This window comes from Diadema antillarum, unplaced genomic scaffold, assembly GCF_040938485.1.
Source record: "Diadema antillarum isolate AM-2024a unplaced genomic scaffold, OU_Dant_1.0 seq00000523_RagTag, whole genome shotgun sequence".
Taxonomy (NCBI): Eukaryota; Metazoa; Echinodermata; class Echinoidea; order Diadematoida; family Diadematidae; genus Diadema; species Diadema antillarum.
In genome coordinates, this window is record NW_027271475.1 from 591534 (window position 1) to 610539 (window position 19006).

Here is a 19006-nt window from a genome sequence, read left to right on the forward strand (position 1 = left end):
TGTGAGCTGAACTTTGCTCAGAGTAGTGCTACATCACAAGCAGAGAAGTAACAATATAGACGAAATATATTCAAATGACATTTTATATGCTTTATAACATGAAGTTACTCTTCTGTTTGCTGTCACATATTTCGCGAATTCTCGTGCTGTCATGTAAGGGGAACATTTCTTTTATTCATTGTTTGTCTCTGACAAAAAAAAAAATGTGGGTTCGGTAATAATGCATTCAGAGTCGTGTATATAATTTCCATTCTATTATAGGTGCACAATTCGCCATTTTGGTCATGAAGCTCCAAACTTCTGGGTCAACCGCAAATTTCCAGACGCACTGTCTGAAGTATCGGTGTTCAATTTGCATACAAAATCTTCAAACATGACGGACAAACTGTCAGGAGGAGTCTTCGAGGATTTTCTCTCATTTCTGAGGTCAAATCTTTCTGATCTATTTTGTGATTTATCTCTGTGTCTTTTCTTTGAAGGCTTCCTTTTCTTCCTCTGAAATATTGAAATTTTTCTTCATGCCCTCAAAGTGGTGATTCACCTCTGAGCCATGGAATGCACGAAAACTGCCCGACCTAAGAGGCACAAGAGATGGAGTCACAGCAATCTTACTTCCTTTGGATCCATGTTTGATGCCGCCACTCAAAAAAATATCTTAGGTATGTGCCAAACTGAATGTGCCCATGGTCTGCCTCACTCATACGCAGACAGATAATTAACGTCTTATTGCAGTGACCAGCAGATCTCTGTAAACATGGTAAAGAAAACATATCTTTGTGATGGTAATTACTTATTGTCATCGTTGTTTAATGTAAAAAATAATTTAGCTGCACGAAATAGTAATCACGGCGATGCGCGCATAGAAATTGCACAAAGGTTGATAAAGTAAAGATCCAAATCATTCGACTGGACATCTCCAGACACTAATTTAACGTAATCATTTTATAAAGAACTATACTTGAAGATTATACCATATCTGTTATATTTTACGAAATCAATGGGAAAAGTGATAAAATCAGCTTGCCATGCAAAAGGGTACGCTTTCACAAAACACAGCTCTGATTTACACTTTTGCACATTTCTGGACGAGGTTACATTTTGCTCTAATTTTTTCTTATCATCAAGGGACATTTCATTTCGTTTAATGAATAAACAAACCAAATATACCCGCCTCTATGTTCTTTCTCCAGATTGCTCAGAAAGGTGGTGACATCAAACCCCTATCATCAAAGGCTCAAATGCACCTGATGTGGCAACTACTTGAGTAATTACAGCCAGTTGTAACTCTAGCTCTTGAACCTCTTGGTGGTATATATGTGACGAAGATGCTACATATAAACAAGGAGGTATCATCCGGGGTATATCACACACAGAAACCCCAGAAAAACGACATATGAATAACAGAGGTAATAATGGAGATAAAATTATGGGGCGCCAAGTGTTGCATGGCCTATATTTCGTTACGAAATCAGTCATTTCGTCGGCGAAATGTTCATTTCGACAACATTTCGTTTGACGAAATAAATCATTTCGTTACGAAAAGACAATATTTCTTGACGAAATGACAACATTTCGTCACAAAATGATTATATTCGTTACGAAATAACAACATTTTGTAAGGAAATAAACATTTCGTCGACGAAATGACAATATTTCGTAACAAAATGACAACATTTTATTTACGAAATGATGTGATCGTTGTGTTGCGATTAGTATCCATTTAGGTGTCAGGTAAAATTGTCAGAGGTAAAAATGTCAGAGGTCAAAATGTCAGAGGTAAAAATGTCAGAGGTAAAAAATGTCAGAAGTAAAACTGCCAGAGGTAAAAATGTCAGAGGTAAAAATGTCAGAAGTAAAAATGTCGAAAGTAAAAATGTCAGCGGTTAAAATTAACTTTGACATTTGACAAAGGACTATAGGACAATAGTCGTGACAGTGCTGACCCATGCAAAAAGAGGAGGAGGGGGAGGGGAGAGAAAAAAGAAAGGCAGACAGAAAGACGAAGAGCAAGGGAGATAAGACGGAAGAAAAGTGGAAGAATAAGAGTAGAGCCTACTTACTGCATAAGGAAAAAGCATGATGGTTCCACAGAAGAATGCGTTCAATGATCACTTCGTCGACCTAATGTTAACATTTCGTCGACGAAATCGACGAAATGACTGATTTCGTAACGAAATAGGCCATGCGGCACTTGGCGCCGCATACAAAACTACGGTCTTTGTAAATGACTTAAACCATGGTTTCAATTGTACCACCGAAGTTCGTGTATTCGGCCTGAATTGATACTGATCGCGATGCTCAACAACGATCACATCAATTCGTTACGAAATGACAAAATTTCGTTACGAAAATAAGAACATTAATTCGTTGCGAAATGACAACATTTTGCTGTCATTTTGTTACGAAATGACTAATTTCGAAACGAAATAGGCCATGCAACATGCGACATATAAAATCGCAGTTTTTGTTTGCAAATTTTCTCTCGAAAGAGAAAAGAAAGTCAGAACGCGTCTGCGTGAAAATCGAAATTTTCTAACATTAGATCCGCCCGTTCACCTCAATGAGCAGACGTCAATGTCAGCAATGAATTCGAGCAGCTATATTACTAAAAAGTAGAAGCTACAATTCGTCATTTTGATACACAGGCTCGTAATAGCTGCATCCTGGATCAACCTCAAAATTTCCAGGCGCATCGTCTTTCGTACCGCTGTTCAACTCGCATACATCCACTTTATAGTTGAACGAAGAACATTCGGAATTCTTCACACATTCTCTTGCGCATTGAATCTTGCTCTTCACAGTAATGGTCACCACCACACTTCCTCGTAAGCATCGATCCTTTGTTGGTACACCAAACTCGTCCTTCACCAACGAATATAGACCGGATCTCATTCGGGATGGAGGCAGAGGAGCAGCTGGGGGGGGGGGGGGTAAACATGGAGTAAAGAAAGAAAAATTTTGGTTTGGTTCAACTAGAATATGGCAATTTTCGGTTTGTGAAGAGCGCATCAATCTTTCAGTTATTTTGTTTTTAGTCTTTCTGGGAATTAAGCTATTTTTGTGCAATACATAATAGGTAAACATTACATTTTGACATTATTTTGAAATACTTAAGGTGACAATAACAATGTGACAAATAGAAGCATGTCACTCATCATATGGGCCACTCTATTCTGTTTCAATCAATTGGGAGAAAAACAAAATGTATTCTTTCACCTGTTGGTTATCAAGAGAAGTTATTTATTTTCACATGTTTTTTTTTTTCTATTTTGATGAAAATTAAAGTAAACGATTAACTGAGGTAGGACCAATTGCTCAAAACCGACAACAAACAAACAAACAAACAAACAAACAAACAAACAAACAAACAAATGAAACGCAAACACTTTGGCCACTGAATTTTAAACAATGTGTAAGAACTGTCGATAAGCTATCTGTAACAGTTGTGCAGTTGGAGAAGTTTCCCCAAATCAATTAGGAAACATGAGCTGCAAACATTATTTTCTGACGAAGACAGGTAGCGATAACAGCTTGTTCTGAGCGATATATCGCCTGATAAACAATGACTAAACATGATGTCAAGAACAAAATTGGTGTTAGACTAAAAGTGCTGGGGTTAGAGCCATCTTTCGTTTTCTTATTTTACCTTAGGCTATCACCATGTTACACCAACACCAAAAATTGTTACCTATACGAGGGAGTTTTGCGAGGCAATTCCGGTTGTTATTTTGCAGGGTTAAAGGTCAGGATTGTTATTTTGCAGGTTTAAAGGTCAGTAGTCAATATGCTTTTCGCCACGTCGCTGCGTATAACCAGGGAGGTGTTTCCTCTCACCAGTCCTCCCTGGTATAGCAGTAACAGTATGTGCAAACAGTGCAATCTTCCGGTTTGGGGAGGTGGGAAGAGAAAGAGTGGAATCTCTCTCCCCACCTCCCTACTTTAAACATAAACATTCCGATCGACCACGAAAAGAAAACATTCCAGGACGTCAGGCCCCGTCACACTACAGCGATAAATCAGCGAATGCCTAGCGGATGGGCAAAATTTGGCAAAGTCCAGATACGCTCGAATCCGCTCGAATTCGCAAGCAATGAGCGTGTTTCTACTGAGAGCACCTCACATCCCTGGCATCGTCACGAATTTTGTCCAACGCAGCACCTCGTATTTTATGACCACTCGAGCTGTTTCTACTGAGCGATGAAATACGAGGTGATGCAAAGGTGACGTGCAAATGCGGCGATTCCGGAAGTCAGGTATTTTTAAGTCACAGATTTGGGTCACGCGCGCACTGCCTGCTTTGCTACAACTGCGTCGGCTATTTTTTGATTAGCCATTTCTCTTCGTCTTCCCATCCAACGATACCCCGAACTAACATACTGGTATCCTGCCACTGACTGATGAGAAATCTTTGGAGATCGAGGGTCCAGTTGAGATTTTCTCAAGACTGCGACATACTAATGTGGTACTCTCGCGATTCGAGACAATATAAAATGAAATAACGCGGTGTAAAATCAAGTAAGTGATGAGGGCTTAGTAATGCAATAAGTTAGGCTGTTAATCACGCGAACAATAGGCGATGAATGCCACAATTCACATGTAACGTAACGTATGGCCTATAACACATACACAAGCGAGTTGGTACCAACAAAGCATGATGCGAACACGGTCGATCGCTGTGTGTACACACGTATTTTGTACACATGTGTGCGATGAACCGATTGAAAAGCGCGGGGAGAAATTCTAGACGTCCGATACACCACGAATTTCGCTACCCGGTGTGTTTCTACTGAGAATCGTCCTTCGCGTCACCACGCATCGACCACCTCAATAGATGGACGACGGAGCACCTCGCATCAGCCGGCATCGGCCACTACCAGATCTGTTTCTACTGAGGAAAAATTCGAGGTGTCACCACGCATCGGCTGGTATCGGCCGGCATCGGCCGGTATCACCACACATCGGCTGGCATCACCTCGAATTTTCGTCGCTCAGTAGAAACACGCTCAAAATGTGGTTTTCGAACGTTCGCCTAACGTTCGCCTAACGAATGATGAGCATATGCTAACCGTGTAACGAGCGGATACAGTAACGAATGAAAGCGAAAGCGTACAGTCCATCCAACGGATGCTGAGCGGACAAAGCGAATGAGCAGCGAATGCCCAACATATGCAGAGCGATACTGCCGCAATCACGTGACGGATCTCGGATGACACACACTTTACCAAATCATTTTGAGCAGTGACAGTGTCAAGTAATGTTGTCTCTCTAGAAGAGTAAAAATGTTCACTCATGAAGGAGTAGATAACAGAAAAGAGTGAGTTTCGAGTGAAATTGGAGTGACTTTGGAGTGAAAATGTTCATTTTCACTAATTCTGGAATGACCTCAGGGATCACTCGAAGATTTTGGAGTGATCCCTGAGGTCACTCCAAAATTAGTGAAAAATGAAAATTTTTACTCCAAAGTCACTCCAATTTCACTCGAAATTCACTCTTTTCTGTGATTCACTTCCTTAAGATTGAACATTTTCACTCTTCTTTTTTTAGATAGTTGTGACTGTGAAAATGGCCCCAAGAAGAAGGAAGCAGAAGTAACCACCAAGTACTTCTGATGTCACTCATTCAAGATTCTCCTAAAAGTGTACTTCCTTCTGATGATCACGTGACGATGATGTTGGTAGTCCAACATCCTCCACTGCGTCTGGTGCCTCCAACTGGAGTCGAACTTTCACAATTTCCAATTTCCATTCAGAGACTTCCATTTACTACAAGTTGACTTTTACAGCAGTGGTTTAGAATAATGTTCTCTTATTACTTAATGCCAGGATACGTATAATGAAACGTCATGTAGGGGGCTGTGGCATAGTGGATCCGACTCCCGAACCAAGGACCCGGGTTCGAATTCCGCCCAGTGCTTACATCCTTGGACAAGATTTTTTTTTACCCACGATGTCCTTCTCGACCCAGGTGTATAAGTGGGTACCTGGCAACGCTGGTGTAATAATAATGGCAGGGCCCTCTGGTAGAGCAGTGACAACACTGAAGAGGCTACCCTGGGCAAATAAGACCCCCCTTTTTTTTGCTTATAATCATAATTATCATTGTTATTATTATGTGTGTTATATATGAATATCTATTTTTTATTTACGTTTGATTAACGTGTGTTGCTGTGCAGATTTGCCTGGCGAATTTGGACGAACGGCAGACGAATGAGAAACGAATGCAGAGCGACCAAAACTTTCAATCAGCGGATGCTAAGCGAACTCAGAGCGGATTGTCATTCCGTTCATCATCCGCTCAAGATTTTGGACATGTCCAAAATCAAAATTTGGCTCCGGCGGATCTCTGCGAATCTCTGCGAACAGCTAGCGGATACAACGAACGTCAAGCGGATCACGAACGACGAGCAACGGATGTGAGCGTATCTCCAAATTTTCGGATCCGCTGGGCATTCGTTGGCTCGATCCGCTCTAGTGTGACCAAGGAGGTACATGCCTAGTACCTCCTTGGTGTGACGGGGGCTGTAGAAGAACGCTGATAAATTAACTCATACAAGGTCGACCACTTACAGCAGCACTAGGCAATGCTAGTCCATTTGTGATCAGTAATTGCACAGTTACCACCAGTTTTACAACTCTCAAACTTTTAACAGAGAAGTAAAAATAAAGTGTAAGAACGTTCAGAAGTTTGAAGTTTGCCTGTTACACCTACAGGTATCTTTGAATTGGAGTTGAATGATATACATTGATGAACAATTTTGCAATTATTCAACATCTTGATAGTCTACAGGTAGTCAAATGTGGCTTGATCTGTATCATATATAGTGTATAGCCGTATTTACATATTTTCTTAATTTACCTAGGGGGATAGGTAATAATTATGATATTGACTGGCCTTTCTTTCGGGAGGTACCAGATAAATATTGCCCGCACTGAAAACATATTGCCCTCGTCTTCGACTCGGGCAATATGCTTTCAGTTTGGGCAATATTTTCTGGTACCTCCCTCAGGGCCAGTCAATATTATATAAATGTTTCCTTCTGTTGTTTTCGAAGAATTTGCATGTTTTTAAGCTGCCAGATGTTCTTTGCAGTTCTTAAAGTTCTTAAAGGTCCTGTTTACCTTCGGGAGCAGTGACTTCAAAATTTTCAAGATATCATATTTGATTCATTATGTGTAGGTCTGTTGTATCACAAAACATTCTACCATATAACATTTTTGCAGGGTTATTTGATCGTTATCATTATCATAATTATTATGATCATTGATTGTAGTATCATCATAATCATTACTGCTATAACTGTTCTGTATGTCTCGTAGTTTCAGGACTCATGAAGAGGGTGTGAATCTATTTGCAAAGTCTTCTTGTGTGCTACATGAACCAATGACAACTAATTTCTGCACTTACTTTCACAGAGAGCGTAGGTGTACCCAGTGCTTGGCGGAGGCATACACGGAATGTTAACTGCAGCTTGCGAAGGAAAAGCAGGAGACCTGTTAGCGCAATTTCGACTTGTGTCGGAGTTCCATCCTCCACTCCAAACAACTATCAATGAGAAAATTACGATGAAACATTGAATAACAGACTAAAACCACAGCTATAGAGAGCACAGAAAACATGCATGGAACAAAACACACACACACACACACACACACACACACGTGTTTTGATAACGTTATCATGTGCTAACTTCACTTCACTTTCTTGTTGCTATATTTTGCTTTCGTTATATTCGTTTGACTTGTTTTGTCAGTTCGCTTTAATTGAGATCGTTTAATACTGAGATTATTCCTTTCCCGCACACATCCCCGATTAAAAGGCCTCACCGTGCAAAATTTCGTAATACATGTATGTAACACTAAAACGGTGATGGCCCTGAAATCTATCAGACACACCGGACCCGATATCATCTGGAACTCTCTTCCATGTGATATTCGAAATGTTATAGTCTATGTATTCTTTTTAAAAAGCTGTGAAAGTAATGCTGCTCTCCAGATAGTGTGCTGTACATAAACTTCCTTCTTGCACTTTCCCTTACGAAACCATAATTATAACCGACCATAGAGATGACCTGGCATACAAAACATAGGAAAAAAAAAACAAAAGAAAAAAAACCAGGCTACAGTATGCTGAACTGTAATCCAGGTGATACTTTGTGTGAACAATAATAGGCGATTTTTTTTTTTCTGAAAGCAGTCAAACCCCTCCCTTCCTCCTCTCCTTTCTTGTTATATCTTAAATATCTCTCTTATACGCAAGTCACTCTTCCCCTCTGTTTTTTCCTATGTTTGTAGAATATATCATGTATAAAATCAAGCTAGGCTTGACGTAGCCCTTCTGTCGATTAGTTTTTGTATACCGTGAACACACTTTTTTTTATGATAACACCGTAGACAATGTTTGTATGCATATGTATGGATATACTATCAGTAATGAGTGTACACGTGCAATGATATTGCAGAAATATATCAAATCAAATCAAATCAAATCAAATCGAATCGATTCGATTCGAATCAAATCAAATCCTGATTTAGTTATAAGTGGAATGAATTTTGTCCATAGCATTTCTAAACTGAACCCTACATTATTTTTGTTTGGTTGACAAGTTTCGCAGTCAGTTGAAAATTGTTTTGTTGCAGACTGTGTCCTTCTGCTGTTTGTCTCACAATACACTGAGTATGACTTAACTTGTCTTTGCTTGTTATACATCTTTAAAGATATTCTGATTACAAATATTAACCATTATAGTTCGAAATTGGAAATTACATGACTTGTCGAAGCTCGCACTCACCCCCCCCCAAAAAAAAAAGAATTAGGGACGTAAATGATATATCTTGTTCTTTTTATATTATATGATTATTTTCTTCGTAATTTTTGCAGCATTTTTAAGAGAGTTTGAGTGATCCGTACCCCGTCCCCAATTTCGCAACCCCTGCTATTTGAGAGGTATACTCCTATGCATGCATATTCACATACATTTAATTACATGGGTGGATACTTCAATTCAGGGAATGGAAGTCCTGTGACTCTACCAGTATTGCAATAATTACTGCAAAACACGTGCAGATTCCCCCTCCCCTAGGCTACGGTCACAACTCAGAGCGGCAACCGACCGATTTGCAGCCTGCTCGGCCGCCGCTGAAATTTTGGTGCTGCGATTTTTGGAGATGTCGAGCGGGCTTTAAAACGCCGGCGATGCCCGAGCGGTGCGAAATATAGGGATTTTCTCAGCGCAGAGTCCGAGCAGTCACTGGGTAATGCCCCACCGGTAATTGGACGATCTCTTACCGGCCACCGGCCGATTTTTACGAAATCGCTCGGCGACCGGCCGGTGATCGATGGGTCTTCTGCCAGTGTCCCGTATAGGTGTACCTTCGGCGGCCAGCCGGTATCTGCCGGAAATTTCCCACGAGCGTCCTGGGTATTTATTTATATTCATGTGACTGTACACTGTAAAAACATCGGTGTTAGATTTAACACCATGGGTGTTAAATAGCGCATAGGGAGCGCATAGGGAGCATTTATTTGTTATAAAAATGCGCTATACAAGTCTAATTATTAATCAAGATGAAACTCGAAGTAAAAACTTTGAGAATGAAATTAAGCTTAAATTAGACTTGAACACAGATTAAACTATCAACTTCACCTATGTGAAGCCACAAATAAAAGCAGGTATAAATTGGGAAGTCATATAAAAGGGAGGAAAACCCAAGATGAAAAAAAAAACCCACCACAAATCTGTAGTCACTCCTAGATTAGAATGATTCAAAATATCTTTGCGTGCTACTATGTTTTTACTCTGGTTCAATCTCTTATTTAATTCTATATTTTCATTCTCCCATCTCTTTTCATTGATTATTTCTTCATTCAATAGGCCTAAATAGATTTTAAACATACAAAACCATAGTAATGTGTGTTTACATAACAACCCCAACTTTTAGCTTTTCTCTCATCAGTCCCAAAGTGATTGTCCCTGTCTTCATTGTCCCCAAATTAATGTTGCTAGCCGAGTTCTTCTCTGCATGGACTTCCTTAGTTCTAGTTCTCGGGATCGCGCTATCACACGGCCTAACGCATATAGTCGGCGAAAAAAGAATCGATAAAAAGGGTCCAGAACTGGACTAGGGCTTCCCCGGAATTTCAGATAGAAGATCATGATACATGTTTCTTCTTTCAAGGGGAGAAAATGATTATTGGGGTTTCCTTGCCTCTATCCCTCCCCCTCCCTCTTCCAGATTGCCCTGGTTCCTCTTCCCCATCTATAGTCCCTTGGATTTTTTCTGTGCTTTTGTCACATTTATTTTCTATTATTTTTGTTCTCTAAAATAGCTCGACGGAAGTGGAGTGTAAGGATATCGTACGATGAGTCGAAACAAAGACGGTGAATGAACCTGCGACAAGCGTAAGCCGCATAATGCGTATAGTAAGTTATTACTACGTAATTGATTGTACAGAGATATTTCTCCTCTCAATCGAAGTGAAATGATCAGTCAATTACACGTCGCTTGAATAACCGTTTTCGAAGACCTGAATATACTCCATTATACTGCATTCATTTCTATTTCTGCTGTTCGAAATGTATCTTGTGAAAACCTAAATCATGTTTTGGATTTTTACTTTCTTCAGTAGTCCCTTCTACAATTTGCAGAAATTTCACTTAACGGTCCGTTGCACCGTATACCTGCAGAAAATACGAGGCAGTTGATAAAGACCACGCCAACTTTGCTCTGGACTGACGCATTCCTTTTCACTTTCAATTGTTTTCTTGATATATCTTGAACTTCAAAGCGTTTCGAAACACATCAACAACAACAACAACAGCAGCAACAACAACAAAATCCGCTATGCAATACTGTTTCATGTCAATATCATCATTGTGTAAAATATCTGCAGGACAAAGAAGGATTGGACCGTACAAACGAAGAATATTTAGAAAAAAATCACAGAAATAAAAAGACAACGTAAACGCAGATCATTATCATGTAGAAGTCTTTACGGACATGTGCGCACAAAATCTGATGTCAGTTATAAAAATGTCTCAAAGTAACCAAAAAAGAAAGAAAATTGCCTGTGTGCAGTGCACGTTAAAACATTCCGTCATTGATGAAACTTAGAAACTAACATGTGACCTGCTATCTGAATGTAAGGGAAATCCAAACAGAAAAGTTTGAGGTTTACTTTAACTCCTTACGAGCACATTCGCAGCCAGAACTATTACAATGATACGCTGTCACCCTATATACAGACTCCACATAAAATGTAGAATTTTCGCAATAAAAAGACAGAAAAAGAAAGATTGCTTTTGTTAATGCGTCATTCATACCTAAATCATAATATCGTACCTTTTTCCTCAAGTCACACGTAATTCATTTCATGAGCATCATATTGAAACCTGCGAGTGTTAAAGCGCCATTCCAGTTAATCACTGTACTATAGTATTTGACACTACTCACAGATATTTGCTTATTATGCAATAAAACTGACATAACAAATCTTTCACATTAAAAATTACAACATTTTCTTGTAAAAATGTCCAACCAGTGTGTGGGTAATAGACATTATGAAGGCAACCCTAACATTCTTCTCTTTTTTTAAATAGTGCACTGTTGATTTTACGATATGAGCTGCTCTTTCCTAAAAATCCTAACAGACATGCTTTTTATTTCTTACCGTCAGCTCCTTGAAATTGCGATCCATCCTCACACTTGAAGGTTCCTTCCACCTCTCGGTCTGTACAGCCAATCCAGATGTATTCATAGACTTGCTTACCGGCTCTAACGTAATCTGACGACAGTACTGCTGATGTCTCCTCGTAGTTGTTGTTCACCCACAGGTAACCCCCTATGGCACTACAGGCTGTCACGGCTCCGTCATAATTCACGTAGGAGCTGGAAACATACTTGTAGCATCCCATGCCTATGCTTTCCCATCCATCGGGACACGCACCACCTGCGTCTTTAAAATAAACCAACATTGAAAGTAATGTGTTGTTTGAAGGTTTTAATGTCAACAATTAGACCTATCATACTCTTCTCTCAGTAAGAACTGCTCATGTGGACATTACTGGCACTCTACTGATACTATAATGCTATCTTCTCAAATACTATAAAACAATCCAATGCGGCAAATTGAAATGATGCTTTTCCAACATAGCAGAAACCTTATCAGACTTTATCAACCCATACAAAGAGAGAGAAAGAGAGAGAGAGAGGGGGGGGGGGGGAGAGAGAGAGAGAGAGAGAGGGAGGGAGAGGGTAAAGAGAGAGAAAGAACAGACGCTAGAATATTTCTTTGTTGGACTTAAAGGACGGTCGAGGCGTCAGCTTTCTGGGCAGCGAGTACTAGTAACTGGTCACATGACCTTACACAACGATCGTGTGATCACTACAGCCTGCATCTCACCTCGGCTTCCTGCAAAGAATTGTTTTCCGCCCGATACCATCACTATTGCTCAATTTTCTAGCATTCTGTGAATGTTTTATATTACACTATTCCCTCCTATTCTTACGACATGGAAAAAAAATAACGATATACATAGTCAGAATTCAAAGGTTCGAAGGGGCGTGTCAAATGAGATGTTGTTTGCTGAATAAGGACTACAAACAATGGAGAGCAGCTCACTTATCCCTGTCTTTAGTAGCCCGTATTTTTTTTTGGGGGGGGGGGGGCAGGGAGTCTGCTTTCCATTTTTTTTTACACTTCGTTAAAGATGGAATGGTGCATATTTGCAAAACATGGATTCCTAAGAAATTCATTCAGATTGATTGATTGGGTATTATAGAAGCAAAACAAAAAAAGAAGAAGAAAAAACAAAACAAAACAAAACAAACTGGACCAACAAAGAAAATAACTAGACAAACATTAATCAAACAAACCCAAAACATAACATGACATAACACAACAAGGAAGCCGAATCGTTTTATGGGCACTCCGAATGCAGAGAATAGAAGGGCGACGGGAGTCCCGGGTGCGTCCTGTATATACAGATACTGCTCGATCAGACCATGGACCTAATATACATGGACTGTTCACGGCAGTCTTTCTTTCATGTAATGATCGTCGCCGACACCTGATTATGTGCATCTTAATGATTACATTCAGGTGTCTGGACAATAACGATTGTGTGATCATGTATCGTCACTGACAAAAGAATCTTTTCCCTCATTCCAGTCTTGTTTCGCTGATGTGCTTTTTTTAGACGGAAATGTCTTTGAATAAATACAGATGATGAGGAGCAGCAAACCTGAGATCATGACAAATTTTTTGTCAAAAGATGGGTAATTGCTAATTCGCACATTTTCGCACACGCATTAAGACCTTGCTTAATGGCAAGATATACCTGTTCTCTATCATTACCGTCCCTTTTTGCTCTGGAATAAGCTGCGAAAAAGTGAAATACTGAGATCACGATTTAAATGACAATCATTCTGCAAAAATGTTAGCTTTCTCCTAAAAACTGCCCAAGCGAAATTGTTTAAGGTGTGATTTCCTAACATACACCACAACTGCGCATTCACTTTACCTATTTTTTGAGAGTTATTTTCTTCTGCGCATATAGTCTTAGATTTGTCGAATTTCCGTCTTCGCTTGTTCTTCTCGGGCCGGCTTATTGGCCGTGACGATCATGGGATCAAAGCATTTAAGAACGCTAATTAATGTCTTTTGTGGCGCTGCTGAGATGTACAGGTACATGAATTAATTAACGATACGATGAATGTCCATGTATGTTGGGTCCATCCTACTGCACAGCTTCTGCATTTTATTCCAGAGCAAAAAGGGACGGTAATTTTATAGAGAACAGGTATATCAATTAATGATGATAATAATACTACATTAAAAGCGCATAATAAGCACATGCTTCTCTATGCGCTGTACAATAAAGAATATACAGCATACAAACCAATGACTAACAAATATAACAGTCAACATAATGAATACAATGTTTCGCTGATGTGCATGCCTTTTCCGTCTGAAAAAAAAGGCACATCAGCGAAACATGACCAAAATGAGGGAAATAGTACTTTTGTTTATGCACTATTGCACAATCGTCATTATCCAGGCACCTGAATGTACTCATGAAGATGCACATAATTAGTTGGCGGTGGTGATGATGGGATCGAAAGACCTCCGTTCATTAGATAGTCCATTGTGTAGTAGATCCATTTATAAGGAGATCAAAGCCAGCATTAATGCATGGTCAAAGCCCACGGGAACTGAGGACGATTATTCAGAAGAGGAGTACAACGAAGAGCGAGAATTCAAAAGTGGCACAGGAAAGTAACCTGATTGCAACGGAAATGACCATAAATATCAGCTAATATCCCCTCATAGCAATTGAAGCAGTATTAGAGCATGGACAGTAGAAAATGAAAACGGGATGTGATTTGGTATGCCTTATATACATAATGGGACGCATTCTGAGTGGAAAAAGCAATAATGCCGTGCTTATGATATATACAAGACACATAAAGGGATAGTTTAGTATCTGTAGACACGAGAATTTGGCTTTTAACTTTTTTTCGAGATACCACTACCAGAAAACCACTTATAAAACAGTACAGCGGATACCATTCTGTATAGGAGGCATTCAAAGTTTGTTTGATGAAGGTCGATTTGGTACGGCTGAGGCACCAAAAAACAGACTAAGACAAAGCTATCGTAGTAAAAGCTGGGTCCCAACTTTTATTAGGATCGCTCTTTTTGGATATTTCAGCCATTTCGGGGCCGGTTTATCATCAAAATTGCATGCTCTTTCATATTTCATTAAAAGTTTCTCATTATCTCACCAAAAATGTTAGAAATCTAAAGTTAGGTCTCAACCGAAACTGTACAATTCCTTTCAGAGAAAGAAAATAATTTCTTTCTGTTGCCGCATAAGACTTCCAAAGGAACAACTTTATTCTTAAACGAATTCAATTTAAGAACACTTATTTCAATTTCCATATTAAAAGGGAGTCCTCGTCTCTTGGGAGATGAATTACTGCTGAGGTATTGCGGCGCTTAGCAAGGATAACTGGCACTCTTTGCATGGATGCTCAGGATATGTCCACAAAATAATAAATAAATAGGAGGGAGTTATCATAATATTTGTTATGCTGTCCTATCTGAGATACAGACCAACTTTTAGATTTTAGAAGCTTGTTATTATTATTTTTATTATTATTATTATTATTATTATTATTATTATTATTATTATTTATTCGGCAATTCAATATACAATACACAATACAAGCTGACATAAAATACAAACAGAAAATCGTAAATACATGATGTTAAAATTGTGGTGGTTCCAGGTGCATGCTGCTGGTTGCCAGGGGAGGAAAAGGCAAACTTAATCACCGAGGCTCGAGACCTTCCTCCCCGACCAGTGCATGCACCCAGAATCAGCTATATCAATGTAAAACAGATACAATCATTATCAATGATGTTATCAATAAACAAAGCAGTTGTAGGCCCTTTATATGCGAGGATGGAGCGGAATTACAAAATCCGAGGTGCCTTCTTTTGTAACAGACAAACCCTATCAACAGTGTTCGATGCTTCTTTTACCATCTCGCTAAAATTCAGGAAATTCATTATGATTCATCAGAAAAACGAAGTAGTGATCGAATGGATGTAAAATGATGAGCCCCAACCACTATCTATCAGGGGCCCAAGAGCTCGACGACAGGTACAAACCGACAGGAGACCGACATTACATCAAGAGACTTAATGTACGTAGTGTCGGTCTCGTGGGTCTTTTTTGGCCTAGTATCGAGCTTGTAGGCCTTATTTGCCTATAGTGTGAAGCTCGTGGGAAATGCCCATTGTCGAACTCAAGGGACTTTCTTGTCTAGTGTCGAGGTCGTGGGATGACCCCATGTAGTCGTTATTATTCAAATACAGACATGTACCTGTGTTTCACATACCGTCAGATGTGATGGTGAAACAAATTCTGATGTGAAATAATGTTTATCGGCATATTAATAGCGACTGCATGCTATATCGATATGTAATAATATTGTAAGATTTCAGCGGACATCGATTTCACACCTCACTGTAGCAGTAACTTTTGATCATACAAAATGCAAAACAGAAACAAACACGAAATTATCAGATCTGTCGTCTTTGGGACATGATACATATACGGTATAATTTTGACATTGATAGGCACGAGGACTACGTAAGCTAACCTCTGCACAACTTTTGGGGAGAAATAAAGAATAAAAATAAAGAATCAGTACAGATAACAGAAGGTGATCTGAGAGGATACTCGGATCACCTAACTAAAATCAGAAGTTGACACAAAAAGCAACCACAAGCAAAGGGATGATAAAACATTGCCACTTTGACAGCATGATAACGAAAACAAGTAGCGATAAAAAAAAAGAAGCCTACCTGTCTGCTTTAGCAGGTACATTAGGAGAATCGTGTTGAAAAGAACCGGTAGTTTCTTCAACATGATCTGTGTTAGCTCCTACAAACGTGAAGTCAAAAGTTTTATCCTGCTTTTATGAAATAGTAATGACTAGCGTGAAGACGCGGCAGAGGTAAATGTGTCTCTTCTCCACACAAGAAATCTCACTCGATCGCTGCAACGACATTCAACTAGTTGAGCCGTTCACTGAAATGAGGCAGGCCTGAAAATCATTCACGACCGCATGTTACTGGGGGCAGCGATATTCACATTTGGATTAGATTATGTATCAGATTTTAACATGCATCATGATATATGCGTTTCAGATGACAATGGATAATGCTCGCGTCTGATATATGACAGTAATATCGCACACGCTCAGAATGATGTGGCGCATAAGATTGATTTTTTTCCCATTTTTTTTTTTTAGTTGTTAGGGCTTAAGCAGAAGAAAAATGCAATGAAATGAGTAACCAGCAGAACATTTTCATTTGTCTCTAAGTTTCGCATCACTTCTTCTTGTATGATCGAGGTGTCACACAGGTTTCTCTTGTTTCTTGTGAGGACTACATCTATGGGTCCCATAGGATGGCAACTCTTGCTGGAATGGCAACTTCCAATAGCAACAGCCAATCAGGAAGCTGGATTCTTGTCGTTATTATGACTATTGCCATTCCAGCAAGAGTCGCTATCATATCAACAACTTTGTCTGAAATGGGGCCCTGTACATCACATAATTTGATACCACGGCAAACATATAGGGACAACAAAGAGGGTGTACGTGCAAAAATGGCACAGTTTTTGAATTCAGCATCTAATTCAAAATCGTTGTAGGTTGATCAAAGCAGGTCCATGGTAACAAGTCAGTGATTCGAGCTTATCAATCAAGCAGAACCCACGGTTTTATTGAAATTATTAGAGACTAACAAGATGTCATAACTGGCTACTTTTATCAAACGGTGCCCTAATCTGTCATTTAAGTAAAATTACAGCTTATTTTACATACAAGTAGAATTGTGCTATTTTTCAAATTAAATGTTCTCGACTCTTTAAAGGGAAATCCAGTTCAAATATAAGCTAGTCTGATTAGAAAGAGTAAAATATTACGAGTTTAACGGTATATCTTTCTTTTTTTCTTTTTACAAATCACCCCTAGTTGTTAACGAAGTCTTTTGTCCTGCACCTCTTTTTGAATAGATCTAGAGAGTTGTAGTTGACAGAATCCTTTTTACACTAGGGCTGCTCTGTTTTATCCCGGCCATTTTAAGACTATTTTTTTTCACAAAAACTTGAATCCTTCTTGGAATAACATGCTCTTTAATATTTCGTAAGGGGTTTCTAATTATCTCACCCAAAAGATGTTAAAAACCTGAAGTTAGGTCTCGACCAAAACCAGACGATATGAAAAAATTTTGTTTTTTTTTTCAATTCAAATAGCAAACGTTGTTCGAAAATGACAATGAGAGACGTAATTCTCGGGGGAGGGGGTTATTGCAAGAGGGGTGATTGTTTGGAGCCTAATTTTAAATAAGGAGTAATTGTCACGGGGAGGTAATGCTCTGCGGTGATCATACCAAGGATGTGACAATCTCTTCCCGCATCCTTGATATACTAGTTGTTAATGCCCAATGATGCAATAGGGAAATTCTGAAATGAGCGTTAACGGTATGATAGTAAAACAGTTACAAAATTGATGAAACAATGCAAAGAAAGCAAATTAAGACAGAGACGAAGTACACAAACAAAGATACCATGTACTCCCGTTACAACGAACACGGTTATAACGAAATTTCGTTACAACGAAGCAAAACTTCTGGTCCCAAAATTATCGCCATTAAAGTCTATGGTACAAAATTCGCTTATAACGAAGACGGTTATAACAAAATTTTTGTTATCACGAAGTCTTTTCTGAGCGCCACTGACAAAGAAAAACAAAAGAAATGTGCTCCGTTACAACGAAATGCGGATCGCATTCGAAAATGCGTAGCGGAACAAGCGTTTTTACAGCGTCTCTGCATGCATGAGCGAACGCTTCACATCATTGTATGTTCACTCCGTGCTATGTATCACGCACAGTTTCCGAGGGGAACTTGCAATATTATTGTAATACAATAATCTGAATTCAGATATAGTAAGGTTTGTTTCATTGTTCCGAAGTCCTTTAATGCAAAACACACAGATTCTGATACAACTAAATGTCCGTAATAGTTCGGAAATGAAATATTAAGCACATTTTGGCGTTATTCCAAAGGTTCATTAATCCGATAATAAAATATGGTTCTTATTCTTATTCTTATACGGTTCTTTAGTCCGAAAATGATAGGAATTCAAAACGTTCGTTAATCGGAACATTACAAAAAGAATCGTTAATCCATGGTGGAAAAATATGAGTGCACTAACAAAACTTAAGAATTGCAATCCTTATAATCGTCTGATGATAAATAAATCTTCGAAATAACTAACCTTTCTCATTTTTTCCATTAACAAACTTTCTTCGGAATAACGATCCTTATTTCATTTTCGGATGAAAAAGCCTTCGGAACAACGGACTTTCTGATTAGTGAACCTTTCTCATTTTTTGATTTATGATTAACCTTCAGAATGACGAACCTC

General features: G+C 39.1%; 1 protein-coding gene across 1 annotated transcript; it reads right to left on the reverse strand.

The window, feature by feature from the left end:
- Positions 1–2619: 2619 nt before the first annotated feature.
- Positions 2620–16633, reverse strand: LOC139734354 (uncharacterized). The gene is made up of 4 exons (XM_071645146.1): positions 16375–16633; positions 11668–11952; positions 7405–7542; positions 2620–2915 (listed from the first exon to the last, which is right to left on the reverse strand). The coding sequence occupies exons 1-4, from the start codon at positions 16436–16438 to the stop codon at positions 2620–2622; spliced, it is 783 nt and encodes a 260-aa protein (XP_071501247.1). The 5' UTR covers positions 16439–16633.
- Between the last annotated feature and the right edge of the window lie 2373 nt (positions 16634–19006).

Bases quoted from the DNA above. Each gene is read 5' to 3' on its own strand.
- LOC139734354 (XM_071645146.1), bottom strand. From the start codon at position 16,438: ATGTTGAAGAAACTACCGGTTCTTTTCAACACGATTCTCCTAATGTAC. The intron at 7,543-11,667 runs GTAAGAAATAAA...TCTCATTGATAG, and splicing joins GCAATTTCAAGGAGCTGACG to TTGTTTGGAGTGGAGGATGG. The intron at 2,916-7,404 runs GTAAGTGCAGAA...CCCCCCCCCCAG, and splicing joins CACCTACGCTCTCTGTGAAA to CTGCTCCTCTGCCTCCATCC.